Source organism: Acinonyx jubatus, chromosome B2, assembly GCF_027475565.1.
Source record: "Acinonyx jubatus isolate Ajub_Pintada_27869175 chromosome B2, VMU_Ajub_asm_v1.0, whole genome shotgun sequence".
In the NCBI taxonomy this organism is placed as follows: domain Eukaryota; kingdom Metazoa; phylum Chordata; class Mammalia; order Carnivora; family Felidae; genus Acinonyx; species Acinonyx jubatus.
In genome coordinates this window covers 106032593-106058531 of record NC_069385.1, presented here as the reverse complement: position 1 = coordinate 106058531, position 25939 = coordinate 106032593, and the positions used below count along the sequence as shown (strand labels likewise).

The window sequence follows — 25939 nt, the reverse complement described above, 5'->3', positions numbered from 1 at the left end:
TAAACTTTCCATAAAAATATGAGCAAAGTTTGATTAGATAATTCAGAAAGTTTTCTTGAATTATACATATACATAATTAGGTTACTACAAAAGAAACAGCATATCAAGACCATTAAGAATCAAGAAACGGGCCTTGATTGAATATTAATTCTTAATTTGAGCTTCCTGGAAGCCAAGAAAAACAAACAAACAAACATGTAAGTTACATAATCTTCCTAGTGAGAAAAATACCAGTTCCCCAAGGTAAACAAAGTTTTCTTGGTAGTATATTCTAGACAAAAGATAACACATGACTCTTATTTGGGGGAACCGTGAACAACATGTATCTTAAAACCAACACAGAAACAGTTTTCATGCAGCCAAGACTGAAATTAAATTTTCAAGAGCCCAAGGCTGTGATATGGGGGGTACAACTTTGTTAGCCAAGACTGGCTAAATCAAGCCTTTCTTCCTACTTCCACAGTACATGTGCCATCTAAACACATGATTTTAGGAGGGCTCTTTCCTTCCTTGAACCAGAGATGGACGGTCACAGCCTTGGGTGATGGGGACAGGAATGAAAGAGAATGAGAAAGGGAAGCAATGTTTACCAAGAAGACCTAGTGTTGTGCCCCCTCCTCTAAGCATTTCATCTCATTTAATCACATAACAAACCTACACGGAAGGTAGAGTTAACCCCGTTTTATAAAAGAGAGAACTGAGATTCAGAGAAGTTAAGTTAACCAAGATCACATAACTAGTCTGTGGTAGCGGCAGGATTTGGACCCAAGAGCTTCTGGGTAGCCCAAGCCCTCTCACAGGGCCCTTCTGTCTCTCTGGAAATGCCCGTGTTATATCTAGGACCATGGGGGACTTTACAGGATACAGAAGAATGATGAGCATTGCACTGTTGCCTTCAAGATACTTGCAATCCTCCAGCTGGAGTTGGAGACCAGACCATCATATAAGGCAGTGCACTCTATGCATAATAACATACTAAATAATCTGGAGTTAGTAATAGCTACAAGTGTGGGGGGGGGGGAAGTGTAGGCTTTGAACAAGATACGAGATATATTTCAACATGTTTGATGAAAAGTCTTACCCATGTCCTGTATCTGATCAAGTCTCCACCTCAAAACATGGGTGGAGATTATAGTGTTTGTATTTAAAACGTGTTGTTGTGCTGTATGATAAAACATCCCCAGCAAAATACATTACCAAAATACCACTGGAAAGTGATCAAACTTAACAAAATGAACTACACAGGTTGTCTTTCGATATATCCATTCTTCCCAAAAAGCAGGAAAGTATGGTTGAACACTGTATGCACAAAATCATAAATGAGTAGACAATAACCAAGTATAAGCAGTGCAGTAACGTAGAACAAGTATCACATGATATTAATAGGACTTGCACTCAGCTCATCTGTATCACACTGATCTCATCCATGGAGCTAAATGTCAGACCTGCTGTGAAGGATACCTTGGTATTGTTTTAAAGTTCATGTCCCAACTCTCTGACTTTCTCTGGTTATCTCTGAATGGGTCCGGCTTTTCAGACCACCGAACCAAGAACAGCCTCAAAAGCAGGGTGAAGCCAATGCCATTTTCAGCTGGTGAGAGCAAGGAAAAAATAACAATAAAGCTCCTTCGCCAGGCTTCCCCGGGGCTCCGTCTCTGAAACTGCCTCTTAAAAAAGGAGGTTCTTAGGTGACAACTCAATAGTTATCCTTCAATTTACATATCCTTTAAATTGGAAATAACTAAAAATTATCCATCTTGACCGGGGCCACTGTGATGGTTTCGCCTTCTGTGCATTTTTGAGAGGCTGCTGGCCTGGGAGGAAAGTAGAGGATGGAATCAAGCTTGCCCTCCACCTGTCAAGCCACCCACAACGGCTCAGGGCTCCACTCACTCCTTCAGCTTGGGGAAAGAGGGGGCCATTTTTTCAAATTCACCCATCATGGCCCAGGTAGTATGCCCTAAGACTCTGCCCCTGGGGACAGCTTCTCATAATTCACACAGTCACTGGATAGGTCAGCAGCAGCTCTGGTGGAAATCAAAATCAGTGGCTTCCAAGGAACCTTCATTTTTCCAAGAAGGGAAAAAAGCTCCCTGTCCCTCTTCAATATTATCCCAGACTAATTGGAACATGGCAGCCATTTTTCCCCAGGTGCCATCAAGAATACATGCTCACCTGCTCTTTGGCACAGAAACCAAATATTCTCAACTCTGTATGCATCAGGCTTAATTCTTTCCACTGCCTCAATTATTTTCAGGTAGCTAAGTGGGGCATTTAGAGTGGCTCGTCAGGCGCTCGAGCCCCAGGGGGTCACTCAGTGCTGTGGCGAAGCAAGACACTAAATATGCCTCTGGAATATTGCAGTCACTTGAAGAAAGGTTAAGGTTCCAGGGAATGTCCTACAGCAGCTTTCAAATCTGCCCCACGCTGGGCCTCTCATCTGGCAGGTGCCCCCGAATGATTAGCGGTGACTAATTATGGTTCCCAGCCATCGTCCAGAGAAAGGAGAAAACGGGAACACCTGACTGAGTACAATGATATCCACTGTCTTTTTCACAATTTAAAACTTTCTTTAAAGCAACAAACCTATTTGTAAATGTCACTTCCACCTATCAGGGATGAAAAGCACAAGAGAAACGGTGAGACTCAAAAGTATTCCTTGAATATTTGGTATCTAATTTGTTATCTGCTTTAGTTATTTTTTTTGTAAGTTCATTTATTTTTGAGAGAGACAGAGACAGTGTGAGTAGGGAAGGGGTAGAGAGAGAGGGAGACAGAGAATCTCAAGCAGGCTCCGTGCTGCCAGGGCAGAGCCCAAAGCAGGGCTCGAACCCAGAAACCTCCAGATCATGAGCTGAAACCAAGAGTCGGATGCTTAACTGACTGAGCCACCCAGGCACCCCTATCCACTTTAGTATTTAAAACAAATGCTCAGTTATCATTTTCTCACCCTCAGGTCACCACAGTTTACTTCATTTCTTGTTTTCTTCAACCTATATTCGGTGACACTACAATCATCTTCTCGTTTAGCCTTTGCTACATATCCTTAGCATAACTTTTTTTCACCAGCCTTAAATCATCTCATTACAGGGAACCATTACAGGCTTCCATAAGATCTTCCAAAGCTTTGCCTATCAGCTTTCATTTTCTGTTTTCTTTTCTTTTCACTTATTTTCTTTTATCTCTCCCTCTTCTTCTCTAGGGGTAGTTATGAAAACAAATGTGCTTAAGACATCTCTAAATTTTTTTACTCACTTGGCTTACTCAATATATCAGCCACTTCTAAAAATGTTACGCAAAATGTCAGTATAAGCGGACATACAAAACAGGTTTTATTCATATGAGTATCACAGCTTAACTACAAGAGTGATTTGGATTCAATGCATTTATGTTTAGCTTGAATCTTGTTATTGAATTACCTGAGTTCTCTGCCTTACATTCTGTTACCTGAATGTTCATGCTGGTGGATAGCCAACTTTATTTCTAGAATCTGCTTTCCACGGGAGAGTTGAGAGAAGCTGAGGTATGGTGGGTAATGAACCAGAATTAAAAGTCCAGAGGCCCTGTACTTATGGTACCAACCATGAGATTCAGTCTATGTAGACAGACTAAGTTACACTCGGGACAACAAACCCCCAAATCCCAGTGGTTTAAAGCAACAAAGGCTTTTTTGTTTTCTTGTCATGTTGCAGGCTCCTCATGGGCCCTGCTCTGCGTCCTCACTCTCCTCACCCCACAACCCGCTGCCTGGGCAGGCACTCCCAGCAATGCCAGTTGCCCCGGCAGCATGAAAAGAACATTTTTCAGGGTCAAGCGTTGGTAATGAAATGCTCGACCCTGGAAATGACAGGTCACTCCTGCTTCCACATTGAGCAGAAGTAGCCTGAGTTTCCAGGGAATTCTGGTACATGCTCAGGAGGTAGAGAAACGGAAAGACACCACCCTCATAGGGTTGTCATGACAATCAAAGGCTTTCATGTTTATAAAGCATTTGGAAGAGCTCCTGGCACCTTGCTATATGCTATGTAAGTATTCGCTGCTGTTATCATCACCATCATCATCATTAAACTGAATACATTCATAATTTTTGGAGGCCATTATCAAGTCAGGGTTCTCCTTATTGAATTGAATTTGGTGAAATGTTTCGTGGGTGTTGTTTCCTTGCTCTCCTTTAGCTACCAGTGCGTGCCCATGTCCCAGTGAGCAGACCCTCACCCGTCTTCAGTACAGACACAGGGCAGCCCCCGGGATACCCCTGCGGCCTCACCTACCTCAAGATGACTTTTTGCAACCCGGCTGGATCCAGAAAGGCCAACCCAGGGGAGCATGCCAAAGGGAAATGAACCCCAGTAACTTTTAGGTGTTGCACGCTGTGAAGATCCCAGTTCTAAACGTGTTTCATACAAAAATATTTATCCTTCAAGCTGTAGCACGCAAACAGCAATCTGCATTTATTGGTTTCACATGCCAATTTCCTCCAGCTCCGGTTTTCCTTTGTGTTATATAAACAAATCTCAACCATCTGGACCACAACAAGCCACTCTGAAATATGTGCTCACTCCGTGCAAAAGCATCAAATCAAAATACAATCTCGCGGAATTCTGCTTAACAGAAAATCGGAGTGAACAATTTTCACAAAGCTGTTTTTAAAATGTTCTTTAGGTGTCAGAATAGGATACAGAGGAGAGCAGAAATGAACTTATCAGAATATTTATTACTTGGACAAACAGAAACTAGCATAACAAGATCATATCCTACGGTGGTACCTACTAGTTAATAGCCCAATTTAGTGGTTTCCAAATTACTTCAAAAAGGAAAAGGGCTCAGAAAAACGGTCTCAGACAGGTGGGAAAGCAGAGAAGAGACTGCTGAAAGACTCATACACGACAGTCAGGAAAGCAGAAGCTTTAATTCCTAGCCAGCTAAGGAAATTAAAATGTATGCATTATAATAACTGCAAGAAACAATCTAAACTGTAGTCCGTCAATATCAAGAAACAATGAACTGGAAAGTAGACTGTGCCAAGAAAGAAAGGGCTCTGCCAAAACAAGTTCCATATATTGCCAACAACCCACCGGCATCTCTGAAATGAATACTAAGCTCCATTTCCAATGTCTTATCTCCCTGATAGAACTCCAGGCTACTGAAGGCATCTTCCAAGGCCAAGTATTTTAGAACATCACCATGGCTAGCCTTGTCCACAGGCAAATATAGGAGTGCTAGAAATGCTTTGTGTTTCTTTTCCCTCTACCTAAAAATATCTCTTCACCAACTTTGCACAGTGCCCAAAATGTCCACCCTTTGGGAGAGAGAATGATCATCAGACTTTGTGACTTAGATTCATGAACTTTGCACGTTGTGGAAAGAATTTCCTGAGAGAGTGGCATACAAAATAAATGAGTTTTATTAAGATAGTGGGAAACAATGGAGGTAAAGGGAAGACTATAAAGGTCTGGAAGTTAAAGAGAAGGAGGTGGCAATGAAGATGAGGGGCCCCAAGGTTCCCAAACACATTTTTTTCTAGTGTCCCGTGATCATGGCTCCTTGCTATTGTTACCTCATCGGTATCTGATCATCCTGCTTTGTCATCCTTAACCATGTGTATGTAGTTAAAACTGAACCTAGATCAGATAATTTGACATCCTATAGACTCTCTTCTTCAAATGGGGGCTATAAAATCGCACCAAGGTAGAAAACTTTCCATCTGATTTAATAAGCCTAATTACGTAGGCTTCGGCCAATTACAAAATTCACCTCGTCGGCTATTAAAATATGGTCTAAATAATTTGATAATTTGGTTCCACTGAACTACATCTGGTTGATTTCAATTCAATATTTTATCAAAAGGTCATTTTAAAACCAAATACTTATGATCAAACTGCAACGTACCAACTTTGTACACAAATTAAATGAAAATATTTTGTAATCTGTGATTCATTCTCCGATTAGAACATCAGCATAGATGTGGGAAAATTCCCATGAACTCTCCCCACACTTCTGTCTTTCTACATAACCAATCCTGGTTCAGCAGATCAATCATGCTTAAGCGCACTCCAAAATAAGATAAGCTCCTCCCTAGGTCTGACTGTTCCAATCTACCAAGAAATATTTAATCAGGAAAGAATCAAAACCCTCATTTGGCCTCTAAGGAAAATCCATCCAATTGTTGATTAATTTAGACAAATAGATGATAGAATGAGAAAACACAGAATCTTGTTTCATAGTTAATGTCCGGTAGGTTTCCGGGGCGGGGCGGGACGGGGGGGGGGGGGGGGGAGAGAAATTACTGGCTCTGAGTAAATTACAATCTGTGTTATAAACTGATTATAATCCAAGAGCAAAACTCCCAATTTCTTTCAAAGAGACGATGTGCCATTTTCTTACTTTAAATAGGGGATCACATCTAAGGCCTTGGATTTCAAGCTATTTTTAGCCTATCATTTCAATGTTCAACGCCAAAATAATATCAATATAAAACTATCTTTAAATGGCTTGAAATAATTCCTAGTCGTCCAGGCTATCAGAATTGCTTACAAAACCAATAAAATCCAGAAAAAAAAAGATTTCCAGTAATTGTTTTCAGGCAAAGGAGACTGGAGTTCAGCAATTGGCAAAACAGCCCAAATTTGTAAAATGGCAATCAAGAAATCCTACTCTTACGTCTCACACAGAGGCATAAACTTTAGTTTGGGAAAAAGAGTCCCTTCCCCCCAAAAATGTTGCCCATGTTTTACAACATAGTATAATGATTACAATTAGAAATCCACATCCACAGGGAAGGTTTGATCTATTCAGACACCCTACTTGAAAGGTCAGAGAAATCTAAAATGAACTTTGAAAAGATCTCCAAGCAGAATATTTAACTCTGATTTCCAAGAACACTTACACTGAATCAAGCTTGTGTCTTAAAATGGGAAGCTTCATTTTCTGGAAGATACTTGTACACAGACAACCTCATTCCCCAATCATTTCAAATCAACCACTTTCGCTTCAGATTCTCACCACCCACATAACATTTCCACCCTGTGTGGTATCACTGAGCAAAGCAAGACACAGAGGACCAGCCAGCTTACCTTCCCGATAACGGCTGCAGGACTCAGGTCACAGCTATTTTGGGAACATTCATCCCACTGCAGGAGGAGCAGGAGTGAAAAAGAGCTTGTGCCGTTTTGAGAAAGGCAAATCATGGTTTTGGCAGAATAGGGAAATAGGAATAGGGAATAGAATAGGAAAATAAAACTTTTTGTTGTAACAACATCTGCTTCCTAAAGGGGTATCTCCTGCAATCGCTACTCCTAACACCACTTGCTCTGTTAGACAGGCATATGGGTCTCCAAGGATGAGATCTGATTCAACATGTACAACCTTGTCACAGTTAGTTGGTCACAGAGTAGGCTTTTCTACTGCTGTGCATGCCCAGAAGAGAGCCAACTATACATTTTCCACAATTTCCAAACCGCAATCACAAATGAGTCACAAGACAGAGACAATGCCACATCTTCCCAGGATTCAGGAGCAGAAAAGGCTTATTACCTTGCTTTCTTCTCCTTCGAACACTGACTGGTGAACATTGCATGCAAACAGTGAGTTGGGGAGGTCGTTGAAGTCAGTGATTGCTTGAAAGGCTTCCTCTGCGAAACACCGAGTTACAGCCCAGTCCCTGTCTATGCAGCAGAGCAAGAAAAGTTCTCCATCTTCCGGGGTATGCCCCTGCTGCCCGAGGCTCCTCATTCCAATGAAGTAAGATTCTCCCCTCATTCCTGAGGACACAAAGACGGACATGTGTTAGAACAAGCATCGATTCCTTAAAACTTGATCGTAAGGCCGAGCTGCCCAGTGTTTCCTAGACGTGGGACCCGGGAACATTACGTAAACTCTCTGAGCCTTTGCTTCCTTATGAGAATCAAATGGACTCAGGAGAGTGCTTTCATAAGTTAGACAATGAATTATATAAAACCACTGCTGCTACTACTAATGACTGTCCTTTATTGAGTTCTAGGAACTGTTCTAAATGATCGACATGCATCAACTAACCTATTCCATCTCCACAATAGTCTATGAGATTGGCATCAACATTATCCTTGTTTTACAGACAGGGAAACTGAGGAACAAAGCAAGTGAGTAGCTTTTACTATGCCAATGATGAAATGGCAGGACTAGAATTCAAACCCAGGGAGTTTGGCACCAGAGCTCACTTTCCTATATCATAGAAATGAAGTAGATTAAGATTAGTTCAAGTCTGTATTTAAGGAAGTACAACCTACTTCATCACCACCCGAGTCTTGTTTATGGTAACTCTAACAGTTAATAGTTTATCCACAATGAGGACACACACACACACACACACACACACACACACACCTACCTTCTACCTGGGATGATTACTCTATTTGTGAACCTTGGATTTCGAAAATAAGTACTCTCTTGGTTAATAGATAGATCTATAGTAGATAGATCTAATAATAGATCTAATGGTATATAGATACAGATATATAGATATAGATATAGATATAGATATAGATATAGATATAGATATAGATTTCCTTTCCTCATAGTCCCCATCACAAAGCTTTCTCGTATTCATTTTACCTAGCTGTGTCCAATCATTCTATTACTTCCTCACTCCAATGTTCAGATTTTTATCCCATTGCAAATGGTTGGAGAGTTTTATCATTTTCTGATACTGACACATTGTAGTAGATTTTGTCCGTCTCCCCATATGCCCCAAGGATAGGTAGTGTCTACATTTTTCTTTTGTATCTATTTTCATGCCTATCATGCTCAATGATTAGAAGCCCCAAAGGTGAAATAATTTGTCCGTAGGATGCATGTAAGACTGACTGACACCTACAGTGTGGCTGCTGGGCCATCTTCCGGAAGTGCCATTTTCCCAGTCCCATCACTAAAGGGCCTCAGAGTACAGGACAGATGGGTGGGCAACACAGAACATCACTCTGCCCTCATGAGGTTTGTTAGACACAAATTCTGGTCCCCAAACAAGTACGGATGGGTTTCTGCATATGTCTCTCTCGAACTCTGATTAGATCACTCAGGTGATGAGGTTACGTTTTTCTGTTTTTATTTTTCCTAGAAACAAAGGCCAAGTGGGATCCTGGTAAGCATCATTCGATGGTAATATAAATAATGCATTATATATAAAACCTAGGGCCTGGTTGGGACAAGAGCCAAAACTTTAAAATTGTGAGTTAGTAACTCTAAAAGCAGATCATTGTAATTGTGGTAAGTAAAAATCCTCGTCTATATAAAATAAAATAGAACAATTCCTGTATTTTAAAGTTAAAACTCCAATGAATACATTTTCTATATTTAAATTGACAAAGTACTTATTTTATTTTTTATTTTTATTTATTTTTTTAATGTTTATTTACTTTTGAGAGACAGAGACATAACTCAAGCAGGGGCGGGGCAGAGAAAGAAGGAGACACAGAATCCGAAGCAGGCTCCAGGCTCTGAGCTGTCAACACAGAGCCTTATGTGGGACTCGAACTCACGGACTATGAGATCATGACATGAGCCAAAGTCAGTGCTCAACCGACTGAACCACCCAGGTGCCCTACAAAGTACTTGTTTTAAATAAAAATGTTGTATATCTCTTATGCTTTGTTTTATTCTATAATTAATCCAAAATATATGAATATTTGTAATTACAAAAATTTCAACAAAATACTTATATGTATTTTTTCCTTCATATTCATTTATACTATTGCTTCAAATGTTACTATAATATGCATAATAACCATCATTTATTATTATTAGAGTACTAATTATTTCAATAGTAAGAATAATTAGTAAGAGCATTAAAACAGTATTATTTTCATCAGTGGATTATAGGAAAACCTTTTAATAATGAAGTTATAGTCATCCAGTAGCATGAAGTATAGCTATTATGTGTCAATACTGATTTTATTTTTAATCCTGTCCCTCTTATTTAAAATTTTTAAATTAATCAAAATTAATCCCCAAATGTCCCTAAATATTTTCCGAGAATGTTTCAATTACTCTTTTTCCGAAAGAAATAAAAATCCATTGCTGAACAAATTAATTAAATAGACCAAATATTAAGGCTTACTCAGGGCTCATTTTAATCTACTCAAATAGCCTTAACTTCTGTTCTAAGCTGTAACAATACGATTATCTTCAAGGGACTTTATTTTAAGCTCATTACTTTCAGTAAAGATTTAAAAGGTGAATGCATTTTTGGCAAACAACGTATTCTACTTATATGGAGAAATATTTTAGAAGTCAGAGCTCTGAACAAAGGCACCCTGATTTCTCGTGCCAGTTCCATTACTGACTCAACTCATAATTTCGAGAAGTCAATCGATCATTCGACGACTCAGTTTATCTTTATAAAATGAGAACAAGCACATCTCTCTGTTTCCCTCCCTCTGCAGAGGAGGAAGGGGAAGAGGAAATGAAAGGGGAGTGGAGGAAGTGCTCAAAACCAGTACTAACCACTACATAAAAGGATAAGTAATATAAAACACTCTAGAAACACATCATTATGATAATCTCAGAGCAGGACTATTCGGCATCACCACTAACCTTTAGTAAACCCAAATAAACACGAAGAAAGGGAAGCTCTGAAGACCCAAAGAACTCCCCAATACAGAAATGTAAAGGCCCTACAGCCTTTCTCTTTTTAAATTAATCTCAAGACTCTGAACTGCTTGTAAAACAAGTTTGAGGCAACAGTTACCTGCACAGCATAAGAAGATTTACATGTGTCATCCTTATTTCTAAACCTGTGGTTGGTCATCCAAATGATGAGCTGCCTCTTGAGCTGAAGGCAGCTCTTCTGGGAGGGTTTGCCAACCACCCGCCCATGCCCCCCACGCCCCCCACGCCCCATGCATATGGCATCCTTCCTCTGCACATCCTAAGCACACAGCACACAGCCTTCTCTCCCGATCATCGTGCAACACGCCTACTGCTTTACCAGTCTGTATCTCAAACCAGAGCAGGTGTTTTTGACAGGAGAGACTGGCTTCACCAGTGAGTCTTTAGACTGGGTCATAGAGAAAGCCCTCAAAATGATGTTCGACTGAATTAATGAATTCTGTAAGGAGGAGTCATGTTCAAAAAATAACAGACAAGCAATGAGTTAAAGTGGCCAACTTAAAATACATACACTAATAATATAGCATTTGCTTCAAATCCATCCACTAATAAGGAGGACAACCTGCTCACTCCAGTGTTAAGGTTTGACTTATAAAATGCAATTGTATAAATGAGAGATGGCAAGAACCACTCAAATGATTCCTCTAGCTGAAATGGAAAATCTGCAGGGTCTAATTAAAATCACACTTACATTTTTTAATTACACAAGTTCACTCAAGAAAAAACTGAAAAATTCAGAAAGTATTTTAAAAAGAAAATAAAAGCAAACCATAATCCTACTATCCAGAGAAAATTGTACTAACATTTTGGTCTAGTTAGCTGCAGTGTTTTTTTTTTTTTTTCCACATGTATAATTTCTAAACAAAATGGGATCCTGCTGTTTCATATCCCGCTTCTTTCTTGAAACATTGATATAATCAAGAGCAGTTCCCTGTACCATTATATATTCTTTGAAAACACTAATTTTAATAGACACGTAGTATCCCAGTGTACAGATCTGTCATGATTTATTTAACCATTCTTCTGTTGTTTGACATTTAGGAAGCATAAATTTCCATCATCATGTGCATCTGGTAAAGGAAAACCACTATCCACTATTAAAATATAAAGGGTCCCCTGGAAGAACCTCAACACTTCCTTACATGCAGAGAAAGGACATCTTTATGAAACGCTAGGAGGGGCCCCAGGAGGACACTTGGGTTCCATTCCTTCCGTACATCACATCCCTTCTGGACTGTGGTTTTTTACCTCAGCAAAATGGAGAAACAACGTGACTTTGTCTACCCTGTGGTCTCCCATGAACATCAAATGAGATAAAGCATATGAATGTCTTTGAAGCTTCCAAAATAATATGTGAAGTAAAGCGATTCATTACTCTTGTAGGCTCATCGAGAGCAAGGCAATAGCAAAGGAATCTGGCACTAAGGAGGAGGTTGCCATCTACTACTGCTAAGTATGTGGACACATGAATGTCCAGGAGTGTTAAGCCCATAGTATTTAAAAAAAAATTTTTATGAATATAATTTATTGTCAAATTAGCTTACCTACAACACACAGTGCTCATCCCAACAGGTGCCCTCCTCAATGCCCATCACCCACTTTCCCCTCCCTCCCACCACCCATCCACCCTCAGTTTTTTCTCTGTATTTAAGAGTCTCTTATGGTTTGCCTCCCTCCCTCTCTGTTTGTAACTTATTTCCCCCTCCCCTTACCCCATGGTCTTCTGTCAAGTTTCTCAAGATCCACATATGAGTGAAAACGTATGATATCTATCCTTCTCTAACTGACTTATTTCATTCAGCATAACACCTTCCAGTTCCATCCATGTTGCTGCAAATGGCAGGATTTGATTCTTTCTCATTGCCAAGTAGTATTCCATTGCATATATAAACCACAATTTCTTTATCCATTCATCAGTTGATGGACATTTAGGCTCTTTCCATAATTTGGCTATTGTGGAAAGTGCTGCTCTAAACATTGGGGTACAAGTGCCCCTATGCATCAGCACTCCTGTATGCATTGGATATATTCCTAGCAGTGCTATTGCTGGGTCATAGGGTAGCTCTATTTTAATTTTTTGAGGAACCTCCACACCGTTTTCCAGAGCGGCTGCACCAGTTTGCATTCCACCAACAGTGCAAGAGGGTTCCCGTTTCTCCACATCCTCGCCAGCATCTGTAGTTTCCTGAGGTGTTCATTTTAGCCACTCTGACGGGTGTGAGGTGGTATCTCAGTGTGGCTTTGATGTGTATTTCCCTGATGAGGCGTGACATTGAGCATGTTTTCACATGTCTGTTAAGTCCATAGTATTAAACTGAGAGATGAAGAGAGGTGGTGCTCCATTATTTGCTACAAGTGTGGTTGGAGACTCCAGGAGGAGGGAAAGAGGATTGTAAAGCAAAAGAGACCAGTTAAGATAAAAACAAAACAAAATAAAAACTCAAAAAATCCTGTCCCTCCCAAACACCACTAACAATGCACTAATAGTTATATATAGTCTTACCAAGTTGGTAGCAATGAGAACATAAATGCTTGAATTTGACTCGTTTTAATGAAGGAGGAAGCCCAAAGACAGGACGATTTTCAACTCTTTCATTACTTTGCTATAACGTGGAAATGATTTCATCCAAGATCCTCCGAAAACCCTACAGCACTTATTAATTAAACATTAAAAGACCTGAAATAAAGAGGGTATAGTTCCTCCTATGAACACTGAAACTTAAAGATGCCCTTTCAGTATCAAAGAATTAGCAACTGAATAAATGTTTGTTGCACAAATAAGTGAACAAATTCTCTCTCCCCCAATAAACAAGAATAATGTACACATTGCTAGGCTTCTGTACAAGGAATTAATCTTTCCCAAACTCCCTACTTTTCATTCCTAGCAAACATGTATTGGGCACAATTAAACTCAGGAGAAGGGACCTCAAGGAGTCATCTGATTCTGTTGGATATCATTATTGTCACAGTGTTATCAATACGCAGGAGATTCAGATCCCTAAATTCAGAATTCTAAAAAAAAAGAAATCTACCTTTCTGGGAATGGGATATATCTCATGTAAATGGGGAGCCATGCATTTGTTCATAGGATTTCTGGTCTAGAAAGTCTTATATAAGTCTGGATATAGAAGGAGGGGATAATTCTAAATAATCCATGAGAACAGCAGAGAGGTAAAAAAAAAAAAAAAAAAGATTGTAAACCACCATGGAAACACTCATTTTCATACTAGCTTCACTATCAAGTAAATTCATCCCATCAATAGTTTGAGGTATGTCCTATAAGAAAGGCTAATAGCACTTTGGAAGGGTTAGGGTGGTGATATTCTCATCTTGAGTCCCCTCAACATGGAGAGAACATCACGGCCAATTCTGAGTACCACTCACTACAGAAAAACTAGATGTCTTTCTAAGGAGATGATTCAGTCTCATTAAGGGGCCAAAAATCACGTCATCTAAAAAACAGGGGCATGGGAAAACATAGCCTATGAAAGCACAGGAAAGGAGTCTTGAGTGGAATCATAGTTGCCTTCAACTTTCAAAAGAGGAAATAGACTTTTTGTGTGTGATACTAAGAAGTCAAACCAGGGAAAAAGAATTCAATTTAATAAAAGGTACCATGGATCTGTCAACAATTCACATTAAAACAGAAATGTCCTGCCTCATGTCTTAGTAGGAAACTTGTATCAGTGACAGCCAGTGAGTAAGCTCCATAGAGCAGGTGACAAATATCAGGCAGGATGTCACAGAAGGAATCCAAGGACCAGTGGACTGGCTGGCTGGAATTTCCATTAAGGTCTCTTCTTACCTTGAGATTTTTATCTTTCCATGATTAGCAGAGAATCTGAGGGGTGCCAATGTGGCTCAGTTGGTTGAGCATCCAACTCTTGATTTCAGCTCAGGTCATGATCTCATTGTTCGTGGGATCAAGCCCTGTGTTGGGGTCTGCATTGACAGGGAGGAGCATGCTTGGGATTCTCTCTGCCCCTTTCTCTCTGCCCTTCCTCCTTCTCTCTCTCTCTCTTTCTCTCTCAAAATAAATAAGTAAACTTTAAAAAAGAAGAGGGGAGCCTGGGTGACTCGTTTGGTTAAGTACCCAACTCTTGACTTCAGCTCAGGTCATGATGATTTCATGGTTCATGGGATTGAGACTCCATATGCTACTTGGGAACCATTTCATGGTTCATGGGATCAAGCTCCATATGCTACTTGGGATTCTCTCTCCCTCTCTCTCCGTCTCTCCCTACGCATGCACTCTCTTTCTCACTCACTCTTTCTCTCTCAAAATTAATTAATAAACTTTATAAAACTTTATAAAAATAAAAAGAAAAAGGAAATCTGCAAAAGAGGTAACTGTTTATCTTTGGGTTTAAAGATACTCAAGAAAGGGAAATTTATAACCTTTCCCAAAAGCTTTCTCCAGTGTTGAAACCTTTAATGTGATACTCATATCCACCTAAAATTTTCATTTTCCAGGTTACTCAAACTAGAAAGTGAGATTTTTTAAAATAGTAAATAATGATTCATTAAGGAAGAAAAATAAACCAACACTTAAATAAAGCAACTTAAGTTTGGGTTTATTTCTCCTTAGACAAAAGAATGTTAAAGATTTAACTTGTCTGCTTTTTAAATGAAGAACAGGAATCTAAAACTTTTTGCAATAAGAGCAATAAACAGGAAAAAAAAAAAGCCTGATCCCATCTTATGGCCAGCTGAGGAGGATAAATAAGTAAACAGGATAAATGGAAATGATTAAGGAATAATTCACTTTGACTTAAAGTTCAATTTTGATTGAAAAACAATCAAATGGATTATGGGAGGTTTGTTAGTTTGGAGGAACTTAAAAATGACAATGCCAACTTGACTGCTAATGAGAATAACTAAGAATGCGATGTTGAATTAATAAGTAATACAGAAGAAATGTCTATAGTTATTATTTTAAGTTAAACATAAGGTTAAATGAATCCAGTTCAAATTTTTAAAGACTAGAAAACTTTAATTTTTACAGCATTTAAAATCCCTTTGGCTCTACAATTGATTCTTTAATGATAGCTGAGACAAAATAAGTTTATTAGAAGAAAACTTCTATGTGAATAACAAGAATTATTTTAAATTAAATAATACCCTCAGCTATCACTTTTGGTCTGGCCTAAGGGATAAGGTCTTTTTGATGTCCTTTTGGTATTTTAATATCTAGATCCTCTTAGGGATAAACCAGGCCTTTTGCTCATTTTTGTCCATCTTAAAGAGAGATTGAAGTATATTAGTAACAACAAACCATTTCAGCCATCCTGACATACAAAGGAGAAACATGATATTCTTAGGCTGTGCTCCACTGAAACCCATTAGAGCTCTTTCTGAAATATAATGGAACCTATTTAATTCAGCTGCAGAATTTTCACACCTGCTGAGTTGTGTGAACCTCATGCTATTCTTGACACCAATTGGGGTCAGTCTTGAAAGAATCAGGAACATGCAGTTTTCCACTCATGGTTTTCAAAGGAAGTTAGCCACATTCCTTGGTCATGGCTCCCTTCAGGATTCCTTCTGGAGCCACTGTTCCATCTGAAGCTCCCACAAGAACGTAATTCAATTAATTCGGTTCCCTATGGAAGCACCTTCTTATGAATTTTGATGAACTGGCGGGGGGCAGGGGGTGGCGGTGGAGTTGTTTCCATCATCTCCTTTTGTACTGGATTCCATAGGAGTGATGGGACTAACTTGACCAGAATAATGTGCATGCTTCCGCAGGCTTTTAACACCCATGATCTCCCAGGAAGATTCGTGAATCCTGAATATTCTTCCAGTGGAGAAAATAAAGGGGGAAAGAAGAACCTCAAATTTGCTCAGGGTCAGATAGGGCATTTGTATTCCACTCCCACAACCCTAACTGACATCATCAAGAAAATGCATTTCAAATGTCTTGTTTGCAAGAGAAGAGTCAAGTAGAGAAAACACTATCTTTTATAAAAGGTTAGAGGGTTGAGGAGGTTGTTCTTAAAGACAGGAAAATTGGGGCACCTAGGTGGCTCCGTCGGTTAAGCAGCCAACTCTTGGTTTCGGCTCAGGTCATGATCTCACAGAATTATGAGATTGAGCCCTGTGTCGGGCTCTGTGCTGACAATGCAGAGCTTGCTTGGGATGGTTTGTCTCCCTCTCTCTCAGCCCCTCCCCCACTTCTGCTCGTGCTCTCTCTCTCAAAATATGTAAACATTTTTTAAAAAGACAGGAAAACCTATTTCTATAAAGAATGACCTACAATAAACCATACATTTATTAAACAAAACAAGCAATATTAGAACACATCACTCAAAAGACAAGAGCTTTGGTCATTGTATTAGTCAAGGTCCCAGTAGGAAACAGATGGCATGCTCAAATTGGATAATTTGAAAAGAGTTTAATAAAGCAGCTGTTTACAGATGTGTGGGCAGGGTATATGGAAACCACAACACACAGTACAAAATCTGGGCTCACACTATCCCTAGACCTGAAGTGGTAAGAAGAGGGGAGGGGTTTCAGAATGGGGACACCCAAGGAATTCAAAGAGTAGACCTTTGGTTGAGAGGTAGAGCCAATCCACAGTGGCACCACAAAGAGTGAACCAGAGGGATAAATGTCTCCATCTTGCTCTCTGCCTGTGAGCCACTGGCACCTTCCATTGGCCAAACCCAGGTGCAGACCAGAGGGTAAGGGAGCTGTGATACTGAGTATACGACTCAGCCACTGGGGGCACAGCACACAGTGGAAAAGGGTGGGGAGAGAGGTTTGTGGGATCAAGTGAAGAAATCAAATATAGTCTTTATAATTCGGTGGTAGTCTAAATGTTTCATAGGTTAACTTCAAAAGAACTTGGTTTAAGAATTTTGTTTTAATTTTGAAAAGTTTTTATGTTTATTTATTTATTAGAGAAGGAGAGAGAGAAAGACAGAGAGAGAACAGGAGAGAGAGAGAATCCTAAGCAGGCTCTGCACTGCCAACATGGAGCCCAATGTAGGGCTCGAACTCACAAACCATGAGATCATGACCTGAGCCCAAGTCGGATGTTTAACTGACTGAGCCACCCAGATGCCCCTGATCTGGAAAGTCTTAAACTGGATACAAAAGGAAGGGGCAATCACAAAGAAGCCCCCGAGAATGGCAGAAGGCAATGTCTGCACCACTGTGGACTATGTATTTTGGAGCCTGGTGTGGAGGCAGAAGCCCTTCTTTTCATTTTGCTGTCAGAGGAAACTCAAAGAAAGCCCCAAGCCTCTGGATGAGCCTAGCAATTATATGCAAAAGAACTTTTCATAGGAGGATAACACTTCAAAAGTGAGCAGCAAAGCAGGTGAAGGTTGCTATGGTAGCTAAAGTCAGATTTATCCTGTCATCTTTCACCTTCTGCTTTCTGAGCACGGAGGAGAAGCAGAGTGAAAAGGATCTAGAGCAGAGAGTGAGAGATGGGGCACCTCCCTTCTGAGAAAATCCAGCCAAGAAGGGTTGGAGTTATTCAGACCTTCTAGTAAGAAAGAAAAGCCAGACAGGAAGGCTGCTGGGGGGGGGGGGGGGAGGTGGGAGAGGGTAGGGAGCTTTTCTGTTGCTAATAACTTTCTTGTCCCACCCTCCTTCCCATAAAAACCTTCCATTTTGTGCAACTCTTTGGAGCTCCCCTCTACTAGCCAGATGGGGTGCTGCTCAATTCACGGATCGCTTAATAAAGCCCATGAGATCTTCAAGTTTACTTAGTTGAATTTTTCTTCTTTAACAGTAGGGAACAGGAGGGTATATGTTAGAATGCTGTTTGGGAGATTTAATAGCAAACACAAATAACGCATTTCGACCAATGACTAGGACACATTGTGTGTGTTCACGATTACACAATTTTTAGTACTGGCCATCTTAGTCCTCAACAGAGCAATTCCGGAACTATCTTTCACATGACACTTCTTCTCTTTCCTGGAGTCATCAGTCTTTTTGTTTTTATACATTTTATTTTTTTAACGTTTATTCATTTTTTGAGAGACACAGAGAGAGACAGAGGAGAGTGAGGGAGGGGCAGGGAGAGAGGGAGACACAGAATCCAAAGCAAGCTGCAGGCTCTGAACTGACAGCACAGAGCCTGATGCGGGGCTCGAACTCACAAACTGTGAGATCATGACCTGAGCCCAAGTCAGCCGCTTAGCCCACTGAGCCACCCAGGCGCCCCTGGAGTCATCAGTCTTTTTATGCAGAAAAGCACAGGTTGTAGAGGAAAGCAAAATGTGGCCTTTGGGGTTGGTCTGCTACTTTCTAACTGTGTGACTTAGGGCATGTTACTGAACATCTCTGAGCAACGTATGCAGTACAGGGACCATGGGTACCAACCTCATAGGAATATTGTATGGATTAAATTCAACCTTCCCCCACACCAAATACCCACATTTTTGGTGGGTATTCTATTTTTCAGGTCTTTAAGAGGAGTTGGGCTTCTATGCTGAGAAATGTAAGAACTCAGAAGTCAGACCCAGATTCAAATCCCGGCTCTCTACCCACTGCTGACTGTCCATGGAGAGAAGACAGACTGGAGGTGGTAGCTGGGCCCTGGGGTCTTGGTCTGAATCCTCCTTCCACAGCCATTTGACTTGGTGATTTTAGATGAATTAGTTTCCTTCACTAAGCCTCAGTTTCCAGACCTATAAATCAGGACTATTAAGAGGTTTGTTTTTTTTTTTTTCATTTTCTTTTCTTTTCTTTTTTTTTTTTTTCATTATGAAAAGTGTACTCTATAATCTCCATCCCCTATTTCCCTCATCCTCCCACTCACCTCCTCCTCAGGTAATCATCAGTTTGTGTACTACAGTTAAGAATCTGTTTCTTGGTTTGTCTCTCTTTTGTGGGGGATGGGGGGAGGACTATTGAGATGTTCAAGTGAAATCATCCTGGTTTAGAATTTAGGCCAAAGGCAGCAGCTATAAGCCCTCAGGAAATGCTAGCATTTGCTACGACCACTGGTTTGCACTTGTGTTTTCCTCTTCTTCTTCTTCTTCTTCTTCTTCTTCTTCTTCTTCTTCTTCTTCTTCTTCTTCTTCTTCCTCTTTTAGAGAAAGAGCAAGTGGGGGAGGGGCATAGAGAGAGAGGGGGAAAGAGAGAATCTCAAGCAGGCTCCATGCTGTCAGCACAGAACCCGATTTGGGGCTCAATTTCACAAATCACGACATCATGACCTGAGCAGAAATCAGGAGTCAGACGCTAAACATGACTGAGCAACCTGGGGGGGCCCTGCACTTGTTAATCGTATGGTTGGCTGCACTTTTAACTACTTACCTCCTCTCAGATGACTGCTTACTTTCCAAGAAAGGCATATTTAGGGTTAGGCCCAGGGTTTGAGATAACTTGAAGAGCAAGGATAAGGATTTTCCTGGAGGCTCTCAGCCTATGTATGTAGCTTGCTAATACATGTTCCCTGCTTCAGACTTAACAGTGTTACTTGCCATTCTCTTCCCTTTTCAACACCATTCTCCAACTTAGATAAAAATGCCCTCCATGCTCAACCAGGCTCCAGGGTACTTCACAGGGAAGTTCTCACCCCACGACAGGCCCCCTAGCAATAGCCAAGCATCCTCCACCCCGGGAGGCCTGTCCAGCGCCTCCTTTCAGCTTGCCTGTCTGCACATGCATTGTTATTTACAACATTTGGCAAAGGGAACCCATTTATTGATGTTTCTACATCTCCTCCCATATGTTGAGCATTCTTGCTCTTCCTGTAATGGCTGGCACTCAGCATGGCTCCTGACCCGCCGTGCTGGCAAGACAAATGGAATATAACACCCCAGCCTCCACCCAGAGCTCTTGATATTCTGTCTTGTTCATGCCGTCTCTCTCTCTCTCCCTCTCTCTCTCTCTCTCTCCTAATGGATGTCCCAGAGCTTTGTTCCCCTTTGATTACCACTTTCTCAACGGAGTGACTTCCTGAGTCTCAGATTTTCAGTCTCCTGCTGTGTTAAATCCAGGTTGTGTGTTCCCACCCTCTCATCCATATCATTCATTGCTGGCACATTCACCAAATCACTCTTGATCTGAAGGTAAATCACAGCCCTGACAGCTTCAGGTCACATGTAGAATCCTTCCCTTTTTTATATTTCTTTTGGTTGAAGATGTTTGTTCTTTCTCCATCTCCCTCTTTCAAGCTTACAAGTGCAGTATCTAGTAGGTTCCTACAAGGAGCAAAGGCTGATTGGACTTCTGCATTGCACACTAAGAGTGTATCTTCTCTTTTCTAGACTGAGCTGCTTGCCCTCAGCCTGTTCAACCAAGGGCTTCAACTAAGAAGCCAACACAGGCTGGGCAGGGTCCTCCACATCGTCAGATAGTCAAATCCAGGATGATCCCAAATTAGTCCCCCACTTCTGGTGCCATGTGTTGTTTAATAAGACAGAGCTGACCCAGATTCTAACTTAGAAAAAAAACCAAACAAACCAAACCTTTATTAAAGTCCCTTCTGGCCTGCTGCAGTTGGGACCAGTTATTCTCAGGGGCCAGTCTGCCTCATCTCTCACTCTGCCAGCAACTGATCAGGGGCCAGGCCCATGGAGGATAGAGGACAGAACCTGTGTTGGCAGTAAGGTTTCCAGGGAAGACCTGCAGAAGGTTTAGGGAGACAGACTGAGTCCGTGGAAGACACGAGTAGGAGCGGCCAAGAGGATTTAATCACTTACATACCTTTTAAGAGCTGGTGGCCACCTTCGCTTTACATTACCAGGCCTCTACACGGCCTTAGGCCAAAGGCCATGCTTGAAATGAACCTGCAGCTAACTGCAATTTAAATAAAGCTTGAAAGCACGAAAAAGAAATGAAGTGGGAGGAGGATGTAAGCCATCCCTCTACCTGTCCAAAAGAGCAGATGGAAACACTTGTACCTTTAACGAGCAGAAATCATCATGGCAGACGCCATGATGATCAAAAGGCAGCTTCACCACTGTACCTGAGGACTCCTGACAAGTACACACAGAACAGCCCGAGGAGCCCACCGAATGTTCCAACAGGGCGTTGGAACCTCTTTACATCAAGGGAGAACACTAGGGCCCCTTCAACTTCCTGCTCTCCTAGCCAATCCCAGCATCATCCCACACATCCAACTGGAGAGAAGTCAACAAAACTGAAGCTTTGTATTCAGATGCCAAAGAGCAATGTTCACCACTGGATTCCTGAAGCCGAACTCAGCACAGGGGGAGTAGGAAAGATGAGAGACATTATTTTAGGCCTGCATGGCTTTGTGAGAAACCGTTGCTGTTTGTTTCTTTTTATCGTTACCTGACGGTTCTGGCTTTTGGGTGATAGCGTTTGTCACAGGGCAGATGCTCAAAACCATTGGTTCCGCCAACCCAGACAATACTCCATTTTCCTTCTCTCCACAGTTCCCTTACTTTCTCAACTCCTCCATTTTTTACATTTCTTAAAACCGGTTCTGCCCTTCTTCCCAACAGAACTTGGAGAGTCATTTCACTGTTAATGTACAATTACCTCAAATACTAAACACAAAACTCTAAAAATCTACTCAGTATATGGGTATTTGAAAAGGACATGGAAGGTTCATAATATGCGGGGTGGGGTGGGAAGGGTACTGACAACATGAACATGGTTTGCCCTTGGCATAGACGCAGGAGAGGGAAGTCCGTCTGCAATATGCACAGCTCAGTCTTTGTTCCCTGCCCTCCCGGGTGTTGTCGCCCTCCATACCATCAGGCTCGGAAAAACCTTCAGAGCATTCTGCCAGTCTATTAAAATCTGTGTAGTGTGATTAATAGAGGTCGCTTGTTATTTCATATATTTTATTATTATTTTAAGATGTTGATTTATTTTTATTTTAGAGAGACAGAGAGAGAGAGAGAGAGAGAGAGCTCACACGTGAGCAGGGGAGGGGCAGAGAGAGAGGGTGAGACAGAATCCCAAGCAGGCTCCGTGCTGTCAGCATTGAGCCCCACTCGGGGCTCAATCTCACGAACCGTAAGATCATGACCTGAACTAAAATCAAGAGTCGGACGCTTAACTGACTGAGCCACCCAGGTTCCCCTCATATATTTTCTATAGTGATATCTGGAATATGTCTCTGAGAAAGAAGGAAGTGGGTGAGCCGTGTTGATATCTGGAAGAAGGACCCGTCCGGCAAAGGCCCATAAGCGGGAGGATCTTGGTGTGTCTGGGGAACAGCTGGCAGGCTTCTGTGGCTGCAGTATGGTGCGGAAGGGAGGATGGTAGGAAATGAGTCCAGAGGGAAAGAAGGAGGCCAAGATATGTAACAGGACCCCTCAGCCCTTGGAGAGGACTTGGCTTTCTACTCTGAGATGGGAAGCCACGGCACGATTTTGAATAAAGGAGTTCGTGAATTGACTTACATTTAAAAAGAATCTATCTGGCTGCTCTTTGGAGAACAGACCAAGAAAGCAAGGATGGAATATACCAGCATCTTACGGGAATAACAATGGTAGCATCTCCTGGGCATGTTGTAAGGATCTGATGAGACGACACAGGTAAAGCGCTTAAAATAGTGCTGAGAACCTTCTTCAACAATCAACAACATGCATACACACTTCTCATCACATACCAGTCCCTGCCTCTACTAGAGTACCAATCCCAAGTCCCATGGCCCCGGACTAGTAGAATCCCTCTCACATTGCATAGTAAGGAGAGGGGGCAGGAGAAAGGAAATCTTGCTGTCCCCATGAAAGCTACAGAGGAAAAAGCTCTCTTGCTTGTATTCCAACATGGAGTTCTGAACATTTTCCTGCAGCGACATAAACAGTTTCTAAGATCCCTCAAACCAAAAAGCTGGTATTTTATATCAAGTACATCAGGCATATAACAGCCTTTTGCCAGCCTGGGGGATCTTGTCATAATTTCTGATGTTTCTCTGAGAAAATACATTTCAAATTCCAAACAACCCAACAGAAACCTACATTTAAAAGGTGGCAGATGTCTCCTAACACAAAAGCACACAAATAAATTCTAAAGGTGGCTATATGGGGACTTCCTTTTAACAGCAACATTCTGTAACATGCAGCTATATTTTAGATACCCAACCACAACTAAGTACAGGGATAGTCCTTTTGTAGCTCTTGTTTTATTTTAATCCTTGTCTTATCTCTCTATGACCCATCCTCTCCCTCCCTAGTACTCAGCCAGGCAACAAATAGGCCACTGAAAATTTTTAACTCCAAGATAAATTCCCCAGCATGTTGTATTTTTCCATAATAGCCATTATCTTGCTGCTCTGTAACTGTTTCATTGCCTTCTTTCCAATGAAGTCTGAAAATGCTGGGCTATATCTCACAGCATCCCTTTGAGTTTAGCATAGGGTCTAATACTTAGTTGGGAAACCCTAGAATTTCTCAAATGAATGGGGAAATCAAAACTTAACCTTGGTGCCCAGTCCAAGGCACATTAGTCTCCTTGAAAGGAGGGATCCAGAGGATTCTTCCAAATGAGTTAAGCCAATCAATCTGAGAAGAAAGGTACAGGAACATCAAGACTTCTCTAAAGTAGTAAGATATGAGTATTTACACCCAGAGTAGAACGACTTCAGGTGGCTTTTGAGAGCCCAGAGAGAAGGAAAGTTTTCACAGGACTGGCATCAGGGCCACACCACCTAAGAGTGTAAGCTTCAACTTCAAATCTGTAGTTTTCAGATGATCATGTTTCTTTGCTTAAATGACAATGTGATTTCCCCTAGGCTCTACAGCTCTGAACAATTAGGAGTCATGTTTGAGGACAATTTGATTTGTTATATGCATTCATGCTTTTCCGTTGCTATAAACCATATTTCAATGTATATATACATTTATGGGTTCTCTCACTAATTTGGAAACTCCTAGAGCATATCCATGCTTTCTTCTGCTATATGCAATGTGTTATGGTACAGTTTGATTCTCCATGATGATGAATTATGACCCGACTCTAAAACTTCTCAATAGCAAGGCTTATATTACACACACACACACACACACACACACACACACACACAGCCTTATATCTCAATAGCCAGCATACAACAGGCACTCAATCAATGTCTAGTGAACTGAATTAACTGGCTGCCTGGGCTATTTTTTTCTTATCTTTATTTTTTTAATGATAAACCATCATTTATAAGTCACCAATAAAATCTCAGAATGCTAATGGTCTGGACTCATCCACACCACCACCAGACAATGAGTATTAATCACAAGAGAATACACTGCACATCAATAGCAGGGCTAGTAAAACGGAGGCTCAGCCAGCGTATGGCCTCAGTAGTTGCTATCTAAAACTAACTTGGAATATTTTTTAACCTAATAATTGTCAGATCAATCACTGAAATACTTTTATAGGAGATAATGAAAGACTGCCAGTTCAACCATTCAGGTCTGAAAAATTTATTTAAGATATCCATGGGGAGGAAACCATTTTCTTTTGTAATTCCATCTTTACGGGCACTTTTTCCATACCTTCTCATGAAAAGAATGAGAAGGAATTTATAAAACAGAGATACAATTTCAACATTTGACTATTACATACGACCTTGCACATGCTTCCTTTAGGATTATGTATTGAGACTCTATTGTGTCCAAACTACCGTGATGCCTCTTAGATGATTCAGAGTGGGTCTCTCTGTTCCACTCCTGAGCAGGTGGTAAAGGAGAGGCACCGTGATTCCACAGGGACACCCAGACCTAGGATGGAGGGAGTGATGAGGATGAGGTGAGTATAAGAAGAGAGGAATAGGCAGTGCCCCGGGGATCCCAAGGAGGAAGGGACCCAACTGGAGTCAGGGAATCAGAAAATCCTATAGAAGCAGGCATATTGGGGAATAGATGGTGAGGAGGCAGCAGACATTTAGAGAAAGGGCAGGGGAAGGAGAGTGGGAAGAGATGGAGAACACTCCAGGCTGAGGGAAAATCCTGAGCAAATTGATGGAAGAGGGAGAGCTCTGGGAATATTCAGAAAACTATAGGAGTCTAGACTGAAGCATGGGAGAGAAGGGGTGAGGCCATCTTGTCATGTACATTTCAGACATAAAATGTGCTTCTAGCTGATTGGTAAAAGCCAGTGGTAGGAAGTGTTGTTGAAGCAGCAGAGTGTTATCATCAGAAATTCATTTTAACAAAATTCCCAAGCAACTCAGCTAAGGGTGAGAGGGTTATATGGTTGGAAGTCCTCCTAAGAAGCTATCAGTAGGGTTGTGCAAGCAGTGCTAGGGACTAAATTGTGCTCCCTCCTCTCCAATTCATACAGTAAGCCCTAAACCCCAGGAGATGGGACCTTTAGGAGATACAGCTTAAATGAAGTCATAAAGGCGGGGCCCTAACCTGAC

The 25939-nt window shown here is 41.2% G+C and overlaps 1 protein-coding gene across 3 annotated transcripts in view; it reads right to left on the bottom strand.

Annotated features, from left to right (window-relative positions):
* The window catches only part of RCAN2 (regulator of calcineurin 2), a 268263-nt gene that overhangs the window by 218504 nt on the left and 23820 nt on the right, over nucleotides 1–25939 (bottom strand). For all 3 annotated transcript variants that reach the window (XM_053222718.1, XM_027057625.2, XM_053222717.1), the window contains exon 2: nucleotides 7534–7760. In XM_053222718.1, coding sequence (XP_053078693.1) covers nucleotides 7534–7758 — 225 coding nt within the window. In that variant the 5' untranslated portion in view covers nucleotides 7759–7760. The remainder of the gene's footprint in view (nucleotides 1–7533; nucleotides 7761–25939) is intronic.